Source organism: Gopherus flavomarginatus, chromosome 4 (assembly GCF_025201925.1).
Source record: "Gopherus flavomarginatus isolate rGopFla2 chromosome 4, rGopFla2.mat.asm, whole genome shotgun sequence".
Taxonomy (NCBI): Eukaryota; Metazoa; Chordata; order Testudines; family Testudinidae; genus Gopherus; species Gopherus flavomarginatus.
The window spans coordinates 37,080,151-37,095,366 of record NC_066620.1 but is presented as its reverse complement, the minus strand read 5'-3'; the positions used below and the strand labels follow the sequence as shown (position 1 = coordinate 37,095,366).

Sequence of the window (15,216 nt, the reverse complement as noted above, 5' to 3'; positions counted from 1 at the left end):
TGCGTAAGTCAGGTTTGCGTAACCCAGGGAGTGTCTGTACGGCAAAGAATAGGATTTGGTGTGTCACGTATGCCATCTAGTGGTTATATTGCATATGACAAAAGCATTGAGCTGGTGGAATTCACTCAGAATATTTTTTTTAATTAATTTTGCCATTTTTCTGTACAACTGTTTGTGAACCAATCCTATTTTTTTTAAATGTATTGGTTGTTTATTATTCAGTTCAGAATTTGGACATGTTTAGAGAGCAGGACAATAACAAACAGAAAAATAAACTCCTGGTGTGAATTTTCAGAAGAATAAAAAAAGCAGCCAGTTGCAAACTGAGTGAGTGGCGAACAGGGGACAATAAAGGGAGTTTGCCTGAGAGTTTTCTTGAGGGGAGATCCCGCAGAGTGTGTTTGCCTCTCAGGCTTCTGTGAGCAATAAATACAACACCTGAAGAGGTTCTTAGAAGGACATTATGGATAGTGAGCGATCAGATGTTGGGACCTGTATAGGATGTGCCATGTTTGTCTTGCTCCCAGAGGATAGAAGCGACTTTGTCTGTACGAAGTGCAAGCTGGTCTCCATATTGGAAGAGAAGATTAAAGGACTAGAGACTCAAGTATCAACCTTGTGTTGCATCACAGATAATTAAGATTCTCTGGATAGAAGTCAGTGTTTGGCACTGCAGGCACAGCATGCTAAAGAATCAGAGAGGACAGTGCAGAATGGAGAAGAAAATTGGCAGCATGTGACCTCCAGTAGAAGAAAGAGGCAAACCTATGTACCCCCAATGCAGACAGAGGTCAGAAACCGTTTTCAGGCTCTCTGCACAAGTACTATGGCAGAGAATGGTTTGGAAGAGTCAACTGAGGGAAGGGATCAGAGGGAAACCCCATCAACCGAAAGGCATGGCATGCACTGTCCTAGGAATGGGGGTTCCATGACCATCACTCCCAAGAGGAGGAGATGGGGGGTGGTGGTCAGGGACTCCCTGATGAAGTCATCCATCTGCTGTTCAGACCAGGAAACTCAAGAAGTGTGTTGCTTGCCTGGAGCTAGAATCAGGATGTGACGGAGTGTCTGCCAAGACAGATAAAGCCCCTGGACCGCTACCCCTTCCTACTTTTCCATGTGACACCAATGATACTGCCAAGAATGACCTTGAGTGGGTCACTGCAGACTATGTGGCTCTGGGAAAAAGGATAAAGGAGTTTGAGGCTCAAGTCTTGTTCTTGTCCATTGTCCCTGTTGAAGGAAAAAGCCCAGGTAGGGACCATCGAAGTGTGGAGGTAAATGCTTGGTTGTGCAGGTGGTGTCAGAGAGAGGGCTTTGGATTCTTTGATCATGGGATGTTGTTCCAGGAAGAAGGATTGCTAGGAAGAGATGGGATCCACCTAAAGAAGAGAGGAAAGAGCATCTTTGCAGACAGGCTTGCTAACCTCGTGAGCAGGGCTTTAAACTAGGTTTGCCAGGGGATGGAGACCTAAGCCTTGAAGTAAGTGGGGAAATGTGATATCGGGAGGAAACGCAAGAAGGGGGGTCTATCTGGGAGGCCTCCTGATTCATACTGAGAAAGTGGGATAATCAGCTAGTTATCTTAGTTGCCTGTACGTGAATGCAAGAAGCCTGGGAAACAAACAGGAAAAATTGGAAGTCCTGGCACAATCAAGGAACTATGTGATTGGAATAACAGAGACTTGGAGGATAACTCACATGACTGGAGCACTATCACGGGTATAAACTGTTCAGGAAGGACAGGCGTGGGAGAAAAGGTGGAGGAGTTGCACTGTATATAAGAGAGCAGTATGATTGCTCAGAGCTCCAGTATGAAACTGGAGCAAAGCCTGTTGAGAGTCTTTGGGTTAAGTTTAGAGGTGAGAGTAACAAGGGTGATGTCATGGTGGGTATCTGCTATAGACTACCAGACCAAGAGGATGAGGTAGAAGAGGCTTTCTTCGGACAACTAACAAATTTGCAGATCACAGGCCCTGGTTCTCATGGAGGACTTCAATCACCCTAACATCTGCTGGGAGAGCAATACAGTAGTTCACAGACAATCCAAGAAGTTTTTGGAGAATGTTGGGGACAACTTCTTCGTGTAAGTGCTGGAGGAACCAACTACGCGCTGTGCTCCTATTGACCTGCTACTCACAAACAAGGAAGAATTGGTAGAAGTAGAAGCGGGCGGCAACCTGGGCAGCAGTGACCATGAGACGGTTGAGTTCAGGATCCTGACTCATAGACTTTAAGGTCAGAAGGGACCAATGTGATCATCTAGTCTGACCTCCTCCACAAAAGCAGGAAACAGAACCCTACCCATCCACTTCTATAACAAACCCCTAACCTATGTCTGAGTTACTGAAGTCCTCAAATTGTGGTTTGAAGACCTCAAGCTGCAGAGAATCCACCAGCAAGTGACCCATGCCCCACGCTGCAGGGGAAGGCGAAAAACCTCCAGGGCCTCTGCCAATCTGCCCTGGAGGAAAATTCCTTCCCGACCCCAACTATAGCGATCAGCTAAACCCTGAGCATGTGGGCAAGACTCACCAGCCATCAGGAAAGAATTCTCCGCAGTAACTCTGATCCCATCCCATCCAATAGCCCATCACCGCCCAAATGGCATACTTATCTGCTGATAATCAAAGATCAGTTGCCAAAATTAAGCTATGCCATCATACCATCCCTTCCATAAACTTATCAAGCTTAGTCTTAAAGCCAGATATGTCTTTTGCCCCCACTACTCCCCTTGGAAGGCTGTTCCAGAACTTCACTCCTCTAATGGTTAGAAACCTTCGTCTAATTTCAAGTCTAAACTTCCTAGTGTCCAGTTTATACCCATTTGTTCTTGTGTCTACATTGGTACTAAGCTTAAATAATTCCTCTCCCTCCCTAATATTAATCCCTCTGATATAGTTATAAAGAGCAAGCATATCCCCCCTCAGTCTTCTTTTGGCTAGACCAAACAAGCCAAGCTCTTTGAGTCTCCTTTCATATGACAGGTTTTCCATTCCTCAGATCATTCTAGTAGCCCGTCTCTGAACCTGTTCCAGTTTGAATTCATCCTTCTTAAACATGGGAGACCAGAACTGCACACAGTATTCCAGGTGAGGTCTCACCAGTGCCTTATATAACGGCACTAACACCTCCTTATCTTTGCTGGAAATGCCTCGCCTGATGCATCTTAAAACCGCATTAGCTTTTTTAATGGACATATCACATTGGCGGCTCATAGTCATCCTGCGATCAACCAATACTCCAAGGTCCTTCTCCTCCTCTGTTGCTTCCAACTGATGCGTCCCCAATGTATATCTAAAATTCTTATTATTAATCCCTAAGTGCATGACCTTGCACTTTTCACTATTAAATTTCATCCTTTTACTATTTCTCCAGTTTACAAGGTCATCCAGATCTTCCTGCACGATATGCCGGTCCTTCTCTGTGTTAGCAATACCCCCCAGCTTTGTGTCATCCGCAAACTTTATTAGCACATTCCCACTTTTTGTGCCAAGGTCAGTAATAAAAAGGTTAAATAAGATTGGTCCCAAAACCGATCCTTGAGGAATTCCACTAGTAACCTCCTTCCAGCCTGACAGTTCACCCTTCAGCACTACCCGTTGTAGTCTCCCCTTTAACCAATTCCTTATCCACCTTCCAATTTTCATATTGATCCCCATCTTCTCCAATTTAACTAATAATTCCCTATGTGGAACCGTGTCAAATGCCTTACTAAAATCGAGGTAAATTAGGTCTACTGCATTTCCTTTGTCTAAATAATCTGTCACCTTCTCAAAGAAGGTCGTCAGGTTGGTTTGGCACGATCTACCTTTAGTAAAACCATGTTGTAACTTGTCCCAATTACCATTGACCTCAATGTCCTTAACTACTTTCTCCTTCAAAATTTTTTCCAAGACCTTACATACTACAGATGTCAAACTAACAGGCCTATAGTTACTCAGATCACATTTTTTCCCTTTCTTAAGGATAGGAACTATGTTAGCAATTCTCCAGTCGTACGGTACAACCCGAGTTTACCGATTCATTAAAAATTCTCGCTAACGGGCTTGCAATTTCATGTGCCAGTTCCTTTAATATTCTTGGATGAAGACTATCTGGGCCCTCCGATTTTGTCCCATTAAGCTGTTCCAGTTTGGCTTCTACCTCAGATGTGGTAATATCCACCTCCATATCCTCATTCCCGTTTGTCATCCTTCCATTATCCCTAAGCTCATTAGCCTTATTAAAGACAGAGGCAAAGTACTTATTTAGATATTGGGCCATGCCTAGGTTATCCTTAACCTCCTTTCCATCCTCAGTGTTTAACGGTCCCACTTCTTCTTCTGACAAAGGAAGAAAGGAGAGCAGAAGAATACGGACCCTGGACTTCAGAAAAGCAGACTTTGACTCCTTCAGGGAACTCATGGGCAGGATCCCCTGGGAGGCTAAAAAGAGGGGGAAAGGAGTCCAGGAGAGCTGGCTGTATTTTAAAGAAGCCTTATAGAGGGCACAGGGACAAACCATCCCACTGTGCAGAAAGAATAGCAAATATGGCAGGCGACCGCTTGGCTTAACAGATAAATCTTCGGAGAGCTTAAACACAAAAAGGAAGCTTACAAGAAGTGGAAACTTGGACAAATGACTAGGGAGAAGTATAAAAATATTGCTCGAGCATGCAGGAGTGTAATCAGGAAGGCCAAAGCACAATTGGAGTTGCAGTTATCAAGCCATGTGAAGTGTAACAAGAAGGGTTCCTACAAGTCTATTAGCAACAAGAAGGTAGTCAGGGAAAGTGTGGGACCCCTACTGAATGGGGGAGGCCACCAGGGCCGGCTCCATGTTTTTTGCCGCCCCAAGCGAAAAAATAAAATTAAATTAAAAATAAATTTAAAAAGGGGGGCCGGAGTGCCATTGCCAAAGGAAACAAAACAAAGAAAGAAACAAAAAAGCTGCAGTGCCACCCCTTGTAAAGTGCCCCCCTCCCAAGCACATGCTTGGAATGCTCGTGCCTAGGGCCGACCCTGGAGGCCAACTAGTGACAGATGATGTGGAAAAAGCTGAAGTACTCAATGCTTTTTTTGCCTCGGTCTTCACAGAACAAGGTCAGCTCCCAGACTCCTGCATTGGGCAGCATAGTATGGGGAGGAGGTGAGCAGCACTTAGTGGGGAAAGAACAGGTTAAGGACTATTTAGAAAAGCTGGACAATGTACCTGAGGGTGCTGAGGGAGTTCGCTGATGTGTTTGCGGAGCCATTGGTCATTATCTTTGAAAACTTGTGGTGATCAGGAGAGGTCCCGGACAATTGGAAAAAGGCAAATATAGTGCCCACCTTTAAAAAAGGGAAGAAGGAGAATCCAGGGACCTATAGCTTCACCTCAGTCCCTGGAAAAATCATGGAGCAAGTCCTTAAGGAATCCATCTTGAAGCACTTGAAGGAGAGAAAGGTGATCGGGAACAGTCAACATGGATTCACTAAGGGCAAGTCATGCCTGACCAACCTGATTGCCTTCCATGATCAGATAACTGGCTCTGTGGATATACCTCGACTTTAGCAAAGCTTTTGCTACAGTCTCCCACAGTATTCTTGCCAGCAAGTTAAAAAAGTATGGATTGGATGAATGGACTATAAGGTGGATAGAAAGCTGATTAGATCATCGGTCTCAATGGGTAGTGATCAACAGCTAGATGTATAGTTGTCAGCCGTTATCAAGCAGAGTGCCCCAGGGATCAGTCCTGGGGCTGGGTTCAATGTCTCCATTAATGATCTGGATGATGGGATGGATTGCACCCTCAGCAAGTCTGTGGATGACACTAAGCTGTGGGGAGAGGTAAATACTGTGGAGGGTAGGGATAGGGTCCAGAGTGACCTAGATAAATTGAAGGATTGGGCAAAAAGAAATCTGATGAAGATCAAAAAGGACAAGTGCAGAGTCTGGCACTTAGGATGGAAGAATCCCATGCACTGCTACAAGCTGGGGACTGACTGGCTAAGAGGCAGTTCTGCAGAAAAGGACCTGGGGGTTACAGTGGACGAGAAGCTGGATATGAGTCAGTGTTCCCTTGTTGCCAAGAACACTAATGGCATATTGGGCTGCATTAGTAGGAGCATTTGCAGCAGATTGAGGGAAGTGATTATTCCCCTCCATTCGGCACTGGTGAGGCCAAATCTGGAGTATTCCATCCAGTTTTGGTCCCCACACTACAGAAAGGATACGGACAAATTGGAGAGTCCAGTGGAGGGCAACAAAAATGATTAGGGGAGGCTGAGGAAACTGGGCTTAGCTAGTCTTCAGAAAAGAAGAGAGAGGGGGGATTTGACAGCAGCCTTCAGCTACCTGAAAGGGGGTTCCAAAGAGGATGGAGCTAGCCTGTTCTCAGTGGTGGCAGATGACAAAACAAGGAGCAATGGTCTCAAGTTGCAGTGGGGGGATGTCTAGGTTAGATATTAGAAAAAACTATTTCACTAAGAGGATGGTGAAGCACTGAAATGGGTTACCTAGGGAGGTAGCGGAACCTCTATCCTTAGTGTTTTATGAGGCCTAGCTTGATAAAGCCCAGGCTGGGATGATTTAGTTGGGGTTGGTCCTGCTTTGAGGAGGGGGTTAGACTAGATGACCTCCTAGATGGGCACTAGAGTTGACTTTTTCAATTGTCTAAAGTGAACTGACATTAATTTTATCAAGATAACCTCACTGAGAAGAATCTTTGTAAAGCTACATGCTCCCAGAAATGATGATTTTATCGAGCAAAGAGGGTCATATCCCCAGACTGGTTTTTATTCATATTTTTTTTTAGGTACATGAGAAACAAGGTTAGGGCACTGGTGTGCTAGCGCCACTACCTATTATGCTTACCAATACTGTCTCATTGTTTCCTTGTACTTCCTCCATTTGTCAGTCTCTTGTCTTAAACTTCTTGGGGCAAAGATCATCTTTTCTTCTATATTGTACAATACAAAGCATAATGCAGTCCTACTCCATGATTAGGGACCCTGTTCACTACAGTAATACAAATAATAGGAGCAAGGAAATTCAGCTGGTAGAATTGGGTAGATTTTTTTAAGTGGAAAGTATTCTTGTATAATTCTTTCAACTTCAAGCTATTGCATCAGCTTCAAAATTTTATTGCTTGTATATCCCGCATAAGCCATTATACAAATCTGTCAAAATAAGGAAATATCACAAGAATCTGACCCACCGTTTTCATTGCACAAACATTTAAACAGGAAACTTTACAAATACATTTTTCCTCATAAGAACAGTTTTATACAGAAAATGTCTTTACAGAAAAGCCTGCATTTAGATTCTTTGTCATGAACCTGACTGCTTGATGCACTAAGATTTTTAAGCTACACTTAAGACAGTGTCAAAAAAAAGCAGCAGCACATCACTTCTGTACTTAAATCTGCTTGACTTGAGTCTTGTTGAACCAAAACATTGAAAATACTCCTACGACCATTTTCGTAAGCAGATAATTCAAGTATCTTTAAGCTGTTCAAAGTGTTAGTAATGAAATACTTTGTATTTTGTCTAAAAATAACACCATGTGTGTCAAGATACATCAATATGAACCTTAACAAGGCAGTATTACTGTCTTAGATTATACTGTTGTGCTGAATAATACTATAACATAAGAGCAGTCCCTGGTATAGAAAAAACTAAACAGAAGTGTTGTATTAAACCAATTTGATAACATGAACTTCAAAATGAATTTTCAGAAACTATTCTATTAAATGCTACAGCAATAAATGTAATAAAAAATACTAATGTTTTCTTAAAAAGATCATTTAGGGTAGAGAAAAATCCAGTAAAGTACTACCTATAGAAAAACCTGACCTATGGGAGGAAGTTGAAAAATATAAATGGGTATTAAAAATATTTATTTTTGCAAGACTTGAACTCCATAGGGTATTGTCATTTAAAAGTTCATAAACCACATTCAATTTTTTTATCTTACCATTTCTATGTTTTGAATTTTTGTACTTATATACAAGTTTTATTTCTAGTAAGTTGTATGTTTAATGTGGAGCTAGGAAGAATTTTTCTAGTAAAGGAGCACTACAGTCACGTGTTCATATTTTCTTGCTTTCCTGGCATTTTCTAAATTAGGGCTCTTAACTGATAGTGAGAAAGTAGACTATTTTCCTCTATCCTTACACTAGAAATGTAAAATAGTTTGCCAACTGATGCTGAAGCATATGTAATTAGTAATTTTTCATATTAGCACTTTCAAGATTGAGATAGCTAGTTACTTTTAGTCAAGTGTAATTCCATCACTTCTGATGTATGTAGTGTTCTTTCCTCACTAACACAGATATTTCAACCTAAAGAATTAGAGTGGAATAAGAACATATCTTCCTACCATTAATACTGCACAGAGGGTGGCTTGTACAATTAGTTTATAATAGACTGTAATAAGTCACATTATACTGGGTCACATTTGCATATAACTAGAAGAAATTAAAAAAAAACCAAACACTTATTCCAGTGATTTTGCAAACTCAGCATAATCAATGTATCCATCGTTATTTTTGTCATCATCTCGTAAGACATCATCAATTAGACTAATTAACTCCTCTTCTTTCATTGCCTGGGAGTGTTCACCACCTTCCTACGAGAAAGATATTAGTTACAGCAGTTCCTCTCAATCAGTGGGTTGCAGTGCCAAGGAAGGCTGAAAGTTGTATTACATCTAAAGCAAAGAATATCTGGCTCCCTCATTCCACTTACAGAGTTATTCTTCAAGGTCAAATATTCTCTATCACTCTCTTAAAACTAGTACACACCCACCCACCCCTATAACATACTTTTATAGTAGGTGTAAGAGGGTTTTGAAAATATTTGACTTCAAATAAGGGGCTGCCAACCTGAAGAGGTGGAGATACAGACTTGCAGCAAAGAGGCATGTTTCACAACAGCACTGCAACATACTGTTCAACCAGCTAGTAACTCCCCTTTCTACCTCTGCCCTCCAGGCTGTTCTCTCCTCTGCATAGTCATCATGCTCTTCCAGGCCACATTCACCCTAGCAGGCCACAACGCTAAGCTAGGATAGGGCCCCTCTGGGGCAATGATTGTAAAGTTACAGATATGGTTTACTTAGTACTTTTATAACACTAAACAAGACTGATATTACAGAAAATATGACTACACAGAAAATACATGTTCTAATTGGAACTACTTTTGAGAACTCATTATTTTGAAGAGACACATGGGCTGTTATAAATACTGCTCACCTCTTTATGTACATGTGATATAGCAGTGGCAAGTTCTAATCCATCAAGTAAATTATTGCCATCATAATCATGCATTTTGAAGTAATGGAGCTGCAACTCCTGTGGGGACATCTCAGATTCTGGTTTGTCAATTACACCTTCTAAGTGTTCCATGATGTGGCTGAAAATAAAAAGTAATGCCAGCTAGTTAATATTTAAAGGCCTGTTTATATTTAACTGTTCTTTGATCAGGGAAATAGTCTACAACACTTTGGATGAGATTCTGTATTGAATCTCTTAGATATGTGGCACAGATCTTCTCTCCCCCTGGTCTGCAAGTGTATGCTGGTTCTAAGCCACCATTGTGCCCTCTTGATACTGATATGCTAAAGGGGCTAGAGAGATCTCTGATATAATTTAGACAGTGCTGGGGGCCCACCTAAGTTACAGTAGCCTCCCAAGGCTATCTCCTTTGAGGTGGGAGGGATAGCTCAGTGGTTTAAGCACTGGCCTGCTAAACCCAGGGTTATGAGTTCAATCCTTGAGGGGGCCACTTAGGGATCTGGGGCAAAATCAGTACTTGGTCCCGCTAGTGAAGACAGGGGGCTGGACTCAATGACCTTTCAGGGTCCCTTCCAGCTCTGTGAGATAGGTATATCTCCTCATGACTGTCTTCCACACAGCCTGTACTGGGTGAATCCTTACCCACCATCAGCTTTTAGGGCCCCTTTAGGATGATCTGGCTTTTCTATCCACTGTAAAGAGGAGAGAGGATGAGAATCTCACCCCATAAGTGTTCATAATATACACTTCCCCCCAGAATGTTTTCCATGGCCAGTACATACAAGGAATAACAGTGTGTATAGCTAAGAGATTCTCCATACTGTGTAGACAGGGCTACCAGGCTCCTGAGTCTCACGGTATACTGGAGTCTCCAAGTTCAAAGTGAATTACTGAGCAATACACATTTACATTTACAGAATGCAAAATACATACTCTTTGTCTTGTACTAGGTTCTTATCAAGGTGAATATTTGCTTGATGACTCTCCTCAGCTACAGAGGAGATCAAGAATGCAGACACTAGACAGAATAGCAAATAGATGCTAAACATCCTTGAAGCCATCATGATCTCCTAGCAAGAGGAAAATATATACATTAATACCTATGAAAAATATACTCAATAAAATGCAAGATTTTCCAACGTAATGAACATAATGGGCATATAAAATCCCTAATAAAATTGTAGGATGCAAGTATATTTTTCATTAATACTACTTAAAAAGCCCACTTTTTGTGCTAGGCTATAAAACTGGGTGTAATGTCTAGTATTTTCCCCATCAGAAAACAGAAGGGCTGCAACCAAGAATTTCTTCAGTCTCTCCAAAAGCCAATTAAAAAAAACCAAACATCTGGGATAATTCTCAGAAACTACATTTTCAGGTTGGAAATATGCAGCTGCTAATCTTCCCAGAAGCCAAAGCCACAACAATTACTTGTGACTCTAAGTGTCTTCTAGTCAAACAGCCTAGATGCATTTTACAGTATTTTCCTAAAATCTCAGTTGGTCCAAGTATGTCTCCTTTCTTGAGTTTGAATAAAGGTGTTGCACAAGATCATAAACACTACTGGAAATATTAAAAAAAAAGAGCAGCAGTAGAAATGCTCAAATACCAGTTTAAAATTAGAACAGACATCTAAAGAAAGAGATTTTTTTAAACTAATGATTAAATTACAACAGTCAAAGCTAAGTTTTATTAGGCTACATTAATGAACCTTAAATAATTTTATAATGCACTGTTGGTTAATAGAGTTCATATGTTATTGTAGTCTGTGTTTCAATTCTTTTGTGGCTCTGTTCAGTGACAAAGTGGCTATTTTGAAAGTGTAGTGCGACTACCCAAATTCTAGGGTGATGTGTCCAGTATTTTGCTATGATATAATATGTAATTAGTGTACAAAAATTTGATACACTATTGAAACACTTGGCACTCATTAATGTAGCTTTCTCATGAAAAAGTATAAATCATAAATCATGGCATAAGTAATGGAATTTAATATAGGTGAAAGCAAAATAAGTGCTTCATACAGAATGGATTAATAAGAACTAGGACAAAAATTATAAAGATGAACACTACCATGAAACAACACTGATGTACTTTTTCAGAAAGGTCCCTGAAGAGTGAATGCCTGTAATAAATCAGGACTAAGATAGAAGTACAAAGTGATATTTACCTATTTGCTATTACTATTTGTTTGTCAGAAGGTTTGCTATCACTTTGAGCTGCAGTAGCAAGTCAGTTAGTAGTTCCAGAGATGCATATACTAATGGCAGCTTTCACAATTCTATGGCTTACTGCCAGCATGCTACACGGAGTTTGCATAACTTATGAAAATATTAGTTTTTATTAACTAGGCATTTGGAATGGATCAAATATTTCTTCACAGGTCCCCTGAACCATCTTCTTTGTCTTTGATAACAGAAAAAACAGCAAGGAAAAAAAACATCTTTTCATCAGGACACTAACATAGTCACTGTAAAAAGAACAGAAGTACTTGTGGCACCTTAGAGACTAACAAATTTATTTCAGCCTGAGCTTTCGTGAGCTACAGCTCACTTCTTCGGATCACTGTAATTGCTCATTGAAAGGTGAACTGAATCCTTCTGTTTAGAACAAATCCCACAATCCTTAAGACTGCAATTCACTAATTGGTTTGCTACAATTCATTAACAGGTATGGTGTGTCTGGTGTACAAGGCAAGACAGCACTCCAGTGGTGCCACATGTACAACAGCATTCTGAAAGACTATAGACACATAAAATAGCACAGCAGCAAATCATTTAGCTAATTGTGTTTGGACTGAAAAAAGTTATAGGTTAGAGGCAGCACGGTCAGAGGCTTTATCTAGATGAGAAAGTTGCACTGGTTTAATTTAAAACTGTTTTTAAAGTAAGATTAAGGCTATATCTACACTAGCATTTTTGTTGATATAACTTGTGTTGCTCAGGGGTGTGAAAAAACCCACTCTCTTAAGTGACATAAGTTACACCAACAGAAGCTGTGGTCGGACAGTGCAACGTTGGCAGAAGATGCTTTTCCACCAACATAGCTACCACCGCCCGTTAGGGGTGGTTTAATCATATTGACAGGAGAGCACTGTCCCATCGGGATAGAGCGGCTACACAGGAGATCTTACAGTGATGCCACTGTATCAGTACAGTTGTACCACTAAGCTCTCTAGTGTAGACATAGCCTTAGTTAAACTGGTGGAAAACCCCCATATTCACATGCTGTTCAATGAGTGATTAATTTCATTTTTGCTTCAGTGGTTTCTAAGGTCTTCTCTCCATGAGAAAGTTGCACCAGTATTACAGAAGGGATGAATTTAAAGTGTTATACTTTACACTAGTGCAAACTCTTATTTAGGTACACATGTGACTGATTTGTTTAGTTTTTGGCACTCAGGAACAGTTTAACTGAAATAAGAAATTTTTACATTGAAAATAGAGCATCCACAAAAGTTTAAAAACAAACAAAACCACCTTCAGTTAAAGAAGATCAACTTTTGTTTAGACATGTAGGATGATCCAGGAAAGCTTGAGTTCTGTTGTCACCTCCGCCACTGATTCACTACATGATATATGGCAACTCTCAAATTCTCTGCTTCAGTTTCCCCAGCTGTAAACTGAGAATAAAGGAGGACCAAGTTTTCTGCAGACATAACTCCCCTGACTTCAATTCACTTACACCAGCAGAGATTTTGACAGAGAATCCTGAACATCTCCTACTGTTAGCTTGTAAGGGACATGCCTATTTAAAACATTTTAGTTTAAAATGTACTGAAATCCAGACGTTCGCCTTAATGAGTTGAAGCTTTGTAAAAAATAAAAATACAGCCCCACTACTCAACCTCACTACAATTTACAAACGATTAGCAGGAAAAGTGACCAGGAGGCACGTGAGCAGTGACTGCAGGATTAGTCATTCATTTCAGTTAATTGCTTTCGCTGCCAGGGCACGTTTCCACCTACATGTTACTCTAGCGCGACTCCTGCTACTAGACACCCCCAAACACCCCACCCCACGTCATGGCCCTGAGGCCTCCCCGGCGGCAGGGGACAGAGGGGACCACGCGTGACCAGGTCTCTGCCATTGATCCTGGGCGAGTCACCTGGGCCGGCTCCCTCCGCGCCTCTCGCCCCGTGACGTCTTGCCCGATGTGGGGGGCACCCAGCGCGGGAGACCACAGGGAGCGGGCGGGCAGAGGCAGGTTCCTACCCCGGCCGCTGACACCGCCTGCGGCTGCCCCGGCTCCGCCAGCCCCTCACAAACTCATCGCACCCGAGCTCAGCCCGGCCGTGGCCGGTCCCCGCCGCTGAGCGCTGAGGCTGTGGCGGCCCCCCCGCCCTGACTCCCCGCGGTGTGAGGAACGGCCCCGCACTCACCGGCTACGCAGGTACAATGTCCCAGCACAGGGCGCGAAGTCACAGGCAGGTGCGATAGGGATTGGGCCAGGTCAGCCACCATCCCCAGGTTCATCTTTGACCCGACGCACACTCGCGTCTTGCCACACCCCCTCCCGCCCATTGGCTTCCGTCTGCCCAGGCTCGGGGGACGTCACGGCTCCTGGAAATTCCACGTGTAACGAAAACAAAGGGACAGGTGGGGGAGAGGGGAGGGGTCAGGTGCTCGGCTTGACACGCCCCCTCCCTTGTGCCCCGCCTCCTCCGTGACTCCACCCCTCCCGCCCTTTCCCACTCTGACTCCCCCCGCCTCCTTCTCTCTGTGCGCCTCTCGCCACTGCTCCAGCTTGTGGTCAGGTGGGCGAGGCTGTGTATCCCGGGGGTGTGATCCTGTGGGAGCCACCTGTCCTTTGGCCCTGGAGACTGACATGTCCTGGGCCAGTCTGCCAGCAGGGCTAGTTGTGGGTCCCCTTCTCCCCCAAGGTGTCCCAGGCCAGCCTGGCCCAGTGGCTGCCTGAGGCTTCAGGAAGCCTAGAGTGGGAGAAGCCCGGCTCTGCTTGTCACACTGTTGCCACACGAGTCGGTGTCACTTTGCATGGCCCAGTTTGAAAAATGCCATTGAAACACCCATAAAAGAAGCACAGTCACAGCGTTTGTTCCAGTTTTGTGGGCAGGCTCTGCTTGGTAACCATTGCAGTGCTGGGCAAGGCAAGTTGGAATGGAGAGGGGTGACGGTCTGCAACAGGCGAGTATGACCATTTACATCCCAGCCCCAGCAAGGGGTACCAAGCCTGCAGAGCTCTGCCATGCCCAGCAGGCCATATACAGCCATTGTTTGAACATCTGCATAATCTGCTGAGTGAGACAGTTCCTCCTGTTACAACAAGTGGGTTTGGTTTGTGGGTGAAGGTTGGAGTACCACTGGTTTGAGGATTTTTTTCAACTCTAGTGTAGATTTTTTCTCCCTCATTCTCTGTGTGCGTGTTTGTATGTGGGGGCTTGTTTTTTTGTCATTGGTTCTAGAAGCTCCTCACCCGTCACCTTACAGTTGATGGTTGTGTTTATCATGTTTCTGGAGCACACTACTTTGATTGCTTCAGATGTGATTGCCCATGTTCTTTGCTTTTTTGTATCAGTAACTTAATATTTTTTATATGCATTGTCACATCATCTCCCTTGTGTTCCCTTTTGTTTACATTGTACCGGTCCACTCCCTGTTTCTTCTAGAATTTTTGACTCTCAAGAAGTCTGTTCAGTCTTTTTGCTTTTGTAAGCATTCATCACATTTTTCTTTGTTAGTTATTAGACTAACTTTATTGACTTCTTCTTCTTTATGAGCTAGATATAGTAATGAAGGAAAGACCAGTTTAAAAGTATAGCTACCAAGCTGTCCTGCAGTGTCTCAAGATTATTAGTGCCAACCTCAGGGCAGACTTAGGAAAAAGGGCCCAAACCCTAAACTGGTTTTGATTGCTATACTTAGATTTCACCAACCAATTATTAAGTGTAAACTCCTCAGGCACTATAATAGCCTTAACATGTAGTCACAGACAGTC

At 42.8% G+C, this 15,216-nt stretch overlaps 2 protein-coding genes across 3 annotated transcripts in view; one reads left to right on the top strand and one right to left on the bottom strand.

Annotated features, from left to right (window-relative positions):
• Positions 1-7,090: 7,090 nt before the first annotated feature.
• On the bottom strand, positions 7,091-13,748 carry MCFD2 (multiple coagulation factor deficiency 2, ER cargo receptor complex subunit). 2 transcript variants are annotated; one of them, XM_050951967.1, is made up of 5 exons: positions 13,643-13,737; positions 12,740-12,882; positions 10,194-10,330; positions 9,219-9,378; positions 7,091-8,593 (listed from the first exon to the last, which is right to left on the bottom strand). In XM_050951967.1, the coding sequence occupies exons 3-5, from the start codon at positions 10,322-10,324 to the stop codon at positions 8,462-8,464; spliced, it is 423 nt and encodes a 140-aa protein (XP_050807924.1). In that variant the 5' UTR covers positions 10,325-10,330; positions 12,740-12,882; positions 13,643-13,737; the 3' UTR covers positions 7,091-8,461. The 2 variants fall into 2 exon arrangements, with proteins under 2 accessions (XP_050807924.1, XP_050807923.1); XM_050951966.1 differs by lacking the exon at positions 12,740-12,882 and having other exon boundaries at positions 13,643-13,748.
• Positions 13,749-13,775: 27 nt separating this feature from the next.
• TTC7A (tetratricopeptide repeat domain 7A) overlaps positions 13,776-15,216 on the top strand; it is a 307,984-nt gene continuing 306,543 nt past the window's right edge. The window contains exon 1 of the mRNA XM_050951817.1: positions 13,776-13,859. The gene's annotated coding sequence lies outside the window, so the exon portion shown is untranslated. The remainder of the gene's footprint in view (positions 13,860-15,216) is intronic.

Coding starts and splice junctions, on each gene's coding strand:
- MCFD2 (XM_050951966.1), bottom strand. CDS start 10,324: ATGATGGCTTCAAGGATGTTTAGCATCTATTTGCTATTCTGTCTAGTG. Junction 9,379..10,193: donor AACCTAGTACAAGACAAAGA/GTATGTATTTTG, acceptor TTTTATTTTCAG/CCACATCATGGAACACTTAG. Junction 8,594..9,218: donor TATCACATGTACATAAAGAG/GTGAGCAGTATT, acceptor TCTTTCTCGTAG/GAAGGTGGTGAACACTCCCA.